This window comes from Parus major, chromosome 2 (genome assembly GCF_001522545.3).
Source record: "Parus major isolate Abel chromosome 2, Parus_major1.1, whole genome shotgun sequence".
Classification (NCBI taxonomy): domain Eukaryota; kingdom Metazoa; phylum Chordata; class Aves; order Passeriformes; family Paridae; genus Parus; species Parus major.
The window spans coordinates 51,578,754-51,585,501 of record NC_031769.1 but is presented as its reverse complement, the minus strand read 5'-3'; the positions used below and the strand labels follow the sequence as shown (position 1 = coordinate 51,585,501).

The following is a 6,748-nucleotide window of genomic DNA, read 5'->3' as shown; positions in this document are numbered from 1 at the left end:
AAGAAAGAAAGAAAATAAGAAAGAAAATAAGAAAATAAGAAAGAAAGCCTACTTTATATGGGTAGCAAAAGTATAATCTTAGCCCTGATAGACCCCTAACATCAGTGTGCACAGACATTGGAGCAAATGATTTTTTCAAAAGTCTGCTTTAAACATTTCTCATTAGCTTCTTTACATCAGATATGGAGGTGATGACAGAAGTGAAATCTAGTAGCAGCTAAAACACCACTACAGTAATTATAAGATAGCTCTTTATCTACAAGCAGCTGCCAGCAGTCCATACTAATTTATCTAAAGGGGCTTCATACTGTAGCAAATAGCAATAGCAAATGAGACAAGAGAGGAAGAGAAAGCCTTGAGATAAATAACTGCAAATATTCCAGCTGCCTCACAGTAGCCATTAAATGAGATTCCTTACTTAAAAAAAATACCCTTTCTTCAGTATTCATAACTTTGTTTTAGTTTCTTTTTTTTTCCAATGGACCCTTTCTTTATAAACAGCTTTTCTGCAAAGAAAACTTTAATTCCAGAGACTTTTAAATAGCAACAAAGCTTTGTTATGTTCAAATATCTTAGAGAACTCTTTTTCAGTGTTTACACATATTTTTGATTGTGGATTTGTTTCTGAAAAACTGCTAAATGTTCGTAAAACTATAGTTCTCTTGAGAGAAGACAAACACACATTTCAGATGAGTTGTTGCAGAATGTAGAGGTTCCTCTGCATTGCTCAGAGCTGATAGATAGTGTATAGAAGGGAAGTTAGAGCATCTCTAGAGTTCAAGCTTAGCAGGATTGAAATATAATTCCTGTTCCTGAAGGCACAGTATGTCTTAAGAAATGCTTGTTTTCCCAATTGACATATTTTTTTGTCATCTTTCCACAGTTAATGTTAAAATGTCCTGAAGTAATAACATCTACATTTTAAGAGTCAACATTTACTATTCTCCTTTCAACTAAGGAATTTTTCTGTGGCCTTTCATGAAAATCATGTACATGTGCATGGATGTTCTCAGGAAGCTTCAGAGTGGATAGTATTTTTTGCCATGAGACACATGACCACCATTTTTTACAGTTTTTTGAGAGACTAACTGGCTGCTTTTGTCCATTTCCTGAGACCATGAGCAAATGTTACATCTAATATCCAGTGCTAAATACAGCTCTTACCTGCTTCTGCAAGGACTGTTTTTTTTCCCCAGCTGGCCACCCTAAGGAATGCATAAATGGATCAACAGGGGAGAAGAACAGATATCTTGTGATAAAAGGATCTGTGGCTCTTCAAAAGAGGAACAAGCAGACAGAATTTCCACACAGGGAAGACTCCCTCAACATCCCTTTCAGGCTACTTTAACTTTTGAATAGCACCCCAGAAAGTCCCCCAGTATGAAAGCATACAAGATACATGACTTCTGCTCATTTTCTTTTTTTTTTTTTGGAAGCTTTTTATATCATGGTTATTTCCCCAGACTTGGAGTACCGTTATTCTGAGGTCTGAAGTTTATTGGGTATCATCAAATTTTTAGTGATGGCAGTAGTGATGAAAACAGAGTAAGTTTTATGCATTTCAAAACCAACACTCATACAAAATTATTTTAAGATATTTCCTAGAATACTACAATAGCAACCATTAAACTCCTACCATGTAGAACTGCCTTCTGTTCTGCTTCTGCACAGTCCCTTCCTAGGATATTCCCACAAGACAAATAACAAATACCAACTCAATGCTCCCAACACCAAGGCTTAAAGAAAAACCACAACACACAGCCTGAGATGCAAATAATTTCCCAGTACTCATGACTCTCCACCATACTACACTGTGCTACATTCAAACCTTTCAGCTCCAATTTCACCAGTGCAAACAATCACAGAAAGGACTGGACTGTATCCACAAACTAGAATGAGACAAACACTAGAATGACCAGCAGCACTGCAATAGTTAAGAGTTGCCAGACAAGTGATAATAATAGGCTTCAACACTAATCCTCTCCTGAGCAGACTGGGAAAAGCTCATAGTTTCTTTGGCTCTCTTGTTCCAGTCTGGCTGCTAATTCAAAACATAGTTGTAGATCAGTTTACATTGTGAAGGTCATACCCACAAGGCCAGGAACATTCCTTCTCTTAACAGGAGCACGGGCTCACAAAATCTGTGCAAATGCAGACACAAATCTAAGCCATTATGGATGTCTGGATCTCCCACCCCTATAAACTGGTCACAAACAGAAGGCATCAGTGCTTTATTTCAGCTCAGAAGGGTGTTTTGTACTGACCCTTCTTACTGTCCTTATACCACCATAAGACTGTGCTGTCATACAGCCACATGAACTAGATTCTGTTCTGACAAAAATAAACTGAAAGGTGCACTATGGCACCTCAAGGGCATTCAGTTTTCTAGACAGAAACTGTTCTAAGTCTAGCCCCCAGAAAGGCCTTCATCAGATGTTTGCTTCTACAGACCCATTCCTACTGGTTCACCTTACTTTGCAAATGTGGATACAGCCAGAGTGCCAGTTACCTTTGTAGATTCTGAGTCAAACAAACTCTAAAACCCACCTGATCTTCACAGTCTTCCATGTTCTTTAAAGGGAACCAAAACCAAAGCTCATATTACATGAGTTTTGCAGGGGAGTGGGAAGAGAGGAAGTGAAGACAAAAAAGGGAATAAGGGATGCTTCCACCTGCTATTTCCTCAGTTATTTAGATTGGGAACCTGAGAGAGTGGAGATAAAACACCTTCAAAGATATCAAGGATCAGCTATTGGTTTCTTGGGGACTGGACACACTAATCATTTTTTATTTGGCAGAGGAGTTCCTTAGAACGAGCCATTGACTAGTGTCATAAACAGCAGGCATTCAGCCAGCAGGGGCATGGATATACTTCAAAATCTGCACCTATAATTTACTGGGGTGTGTGGGGCAATGTATCCTGTTTGATATGGTAAATTAAGCAGGAGTATCAGGGTGCATTTTTATTTTGCTCAGTTAAATTTCTACGTATTCATGTTGCCTATTTATAAAAAATAAAAAAATTAAAAAAAAAATTGGAGTGTGTCTTCACAGCCCTGGATGCAATGCCAGAGCTGTGAAACCTGGTTGAACAAGTTCAGTCAGTGTGAAACAGCCCTATGCACTTTCTGCTGACTTCAGACCCCCAGAAGGAATACTTTGTCTGTATCCACTGAGGCAAGAGTCCATGAGCTGCCTGCAATACTTCAGAATAGGTGTACAGTATTTTTTAGTGCCCAGTGCTGGGGGCTGCTGTGTCTTCTCATCTATTTCAGCAAAACACTTCACTTCAAACTTAACTGTTAACTGTAAACAGAAGTAATTTTCTGTTAAGGCCAACAAACCAGACTGATTTCAAGGCATCTGTTTTAAATCCAGTTCCTGTTTCTTTCCTAAAGTATTTAAATTTCAGAAGCCTACTTTTTTTTTTTTTTCAAAGCATGACGTTTTTTGGGGTACTCATGGGAACAAGTACTGCAGCTTGGCTTACTGTAACCTCCACTCCTTTCCCTCCATGTCTTAAATAGCCACCCTTGTGTATCCCTTTTGACGGTCTCTTCAATACCTTGAAGTTATTTTCCAATGCCTAACACCTTTCCACTATGGCTCTTCTACATGCTCAGACCTCCTATCTAGTACTTCCTCACATAATCCCCTATGTCACCACCATCTGTGTTCCCAATATTATCATTATGTGAAGACAAGCCCTCTTTTTTTCCACTAAAGCACTTAAGTAACACCGTGGCTCCCTGTGTCCCCTATGCCTGCTCCAAAACCTCATCTCACAACATCGTATGCTTTATCTGGTTTTGGTTCTCTGTCTGGTGAAACAGTGCTATTAGAACTAAACTATAGTGCTAGGCATACTTTCCAAATACTTTCAGACAAGGAAAGCAATTTATCAACATTTCCCTTTGTGGGGGCACCAATTCTTTACAAAGTCACTGGTTTTCAAGAAACATTTAAGAACTTTACATTTTTAATGTAAATTACACAGAGAAATGTGTCTGAAACTGATCCATCATTTTCAAAATTTACCAGGGAGCAGAGTTAAGATAAACTCCCGTCTCAGCAACAGGACTATTTCCATAGGAACCAAACCAGGCTAAGAAAAGCTAATTTTATACTGAACCAAAACAATCAGGTAAAAGTGAATTTAAACCATTACTTATTACTCTTATGTGGAGCTGGATTTACTAGATGGAGTTGCCAAAAAAACATGCTAACGTACATGGCTCAATATAGTTTCCAATACACAATAAAAGGCAAAAAAAGCAAAACTTTCTGGGACAATTTCAGACCATCTCAGTTTATAATTATTGTTCATAACAAAATATCCTGTGGCTATGGAGAAAAAGGCATTCTCACAGGTTTTTAAATGATTCATATTCTTGACTTGTAAAACTTCTCATCTGTCACAGATTACTCAAGGACTCTCAAGAGGAAACCCTGAAAATATTATACTGTCTTAATACAGGAGGTATTTTCCCAACATCCAAAAGGCTTTAAAATGAATTTATCTTGAAATGTCAAGAAACCATCAATAGAAAGCCTTAGTGTATCTTTTCTGAAGAGAAAGTGAGCACAAGGATTGCAACCAGTAATTCAGAAAGGAGCAGAAAAAAATTCTTGTCATATATAAACCCACTTTTAGACTACACTTAAGGAAGCTGTATCAGCTCACTACTTTCATTAGCCCACACTACCCTAATGCCTACAACTACAAAAAGTAGCAAGGAACCCAAAGAGGAAGGAGTAAAAGGGACTTACCTATGAGATACATGCCAATCCAGTCCCCTGCATCCACTTCCTCTTTTATATCCCAGTATATCACTAGGTCCTGTGAATGCCCAATGGAGTAGTAGGAGCTGCTGACCATCAGGGTGGACCGGCTGTCTGAAGTGACGAGGTCTGTGTCACTGGTAGACCTAGGAATGGTGACAGTCTCATGGGAATTGTTCCTGATGTCCATGTTATGGAACTGGTCAGGATTATAGCTGTATCTGAGAGGCTCTTTGCACCGGCGCCGATTTTGTGAGTTCCTAGATGGAGATGCCATGGCTGCCAGGCCCAGGAACCTGTTTTGGTACAGATTCTGTGAAGAAAAAAGAAAGGACAGTATTTACAGTGTTATTAATTTTTCAGTGATACCAGAGCTCAGGAAAAGTAGTAAGTTACAGCAAGAAAACAGCAGACCTTTTTCCATTTATCATTGCAAAAAAGAGACACGAAAAGAGGCACCATGAACAGTGCTAACTCAGCTCCTACCCTGTAACTCTTACCATGAAAGCAAGTGTAAGACCAAGCTTTGTACCACCAAGCTCAGCCACAACTGAGCTTGGCAGTCTAAGGAAATTAATAGGAGCTGGCTTCCTCCATGTTAATGGACATAACCAGACACAAACACCATGACTGTTGAACTGCCAGAGAGCCACCCTCTTTTGATATCAGAGATAGTCTTCTCACTTTTGACACCTGGAGTTAAGTGTTAGCCCCAGTAATTCTTGCTACATTTGCAGAGGAATCCTTCTTAAGACTCAGTAACTCTAGAGACCACATTTCATTTGGAGAGACCAATTAGCAGTGAGTAAGAGCCGTTCCTCCCTGCTGGGTATCTGAAGAGTGAGCACCATGAAAACATAGTTAACCCTGCTACAAAAATAGAGATGTCTTCACAGAAGTATAAATACAAAATAAGTGTGACAATGTCCCTCTGTACAGCTGATAGCTTCCAATGCTACAGCTCTGATCTGGTACAGATTTCTGCAGGAGACTGTGAGATACTAAGCATTCCCTGCTCAGGTAAGAATTTATGAATGCACCAGAAAATTAATGACAATTGAGAAGGTTACTGTGGAGTAGTCATCATCCTAGCAGTTGAAAAATATTTTCATTTCAACCTACCCTTCCTCAAGGCAAGCAGAATGACTTGTACAAAATGTGTCTTGGTGCATGAGTTAAGAGCTTTTGTGAGATGGCAGATGGAGAATACTTAAGTTATGACTGGGTTAAATTCTGATGTGAAGACAGATCAAAATACTAGTTATTCCTGACTTCTGTACTGCTTGTTTTTCCATTTTCTGTCCCAGCTTTCCTTCTTCTGCAGCTCTGCTATTTCAATCACTCAGCTTTTCATTATTCATTAGCCTTCCATTATCCGTCTGTTGCCAACCATGCTGTCAAGTCTGTTAGATACAAAACCAGACAGCTTTCCAGTATGCAATGAAATGTTTTTCACATGATCAGAAGTCAAATCGTCCTTTTGAACTCAAACAAATTAAGTGGCAGAAAATCATAGCTCCTTTGTCTAGCCAAGCAGTTATTTAACGCCGCCTTTATTAAGGCTGTGGTAGCACAGAAGAACAGTACGTCCTGAAAAAAACCCCAATATTTTCTGTATTAATACTGGTTTTGGGGGACTAATTAAGCAACCTATTATTGCATCTTAGGATTCTGTTGCACAGAAACTGTACAGAGACAAAAAATTCAGCTGGCATGTTTGCACCCCTAGAATATGCTATCACTTTGCAAACACTGCCCGACAACAGTTATAATCCGCTGACCCAAATCCTCACTTACTGCATTAAACTGGGTTTATAAGCAAAAATAGCTCTGGTGGGAATGCCACACATTATAGGAAGGGCTGCAAGGCTGAAGCTAATAATTAAAAAGGTATGGGAAGGTGCGGGAAGGGAAGGTGTGGGAAGGTGCGGGAAGGTGCGGGAAGGTGCGGGAAGGTGCGGGAAGG

General features: G+C 39.4%; 1 protein-coding gene across 5 annotated transcripts in view; it reads right to left on the bottom strand.

The window, feature by feature from the left end:
- HECW1 (HECT, C2 and WW domain containing E3 ubiquitin protein ligase 1) overlaps positions 1-6,748 on the bottom strand; it is a 263,533-nt gene that overhangs the window by 160,304 nt on the left and 96,481 nt on the right. For all 5 annotated transcript variants that reach the window (XM_015618822.2, XM_015618819.3, XM_015618820.2 and 2 more), the window contains one exon: positions 4,771-5,095. In XM_015618822.2, the coding sequence (XP_015474308.1) occupies positions 4,771-5,095 (325 nt within the window). The remainder of the gene's footprint in view (positions 1-4,770; positions 5,096-6,748) is intronic.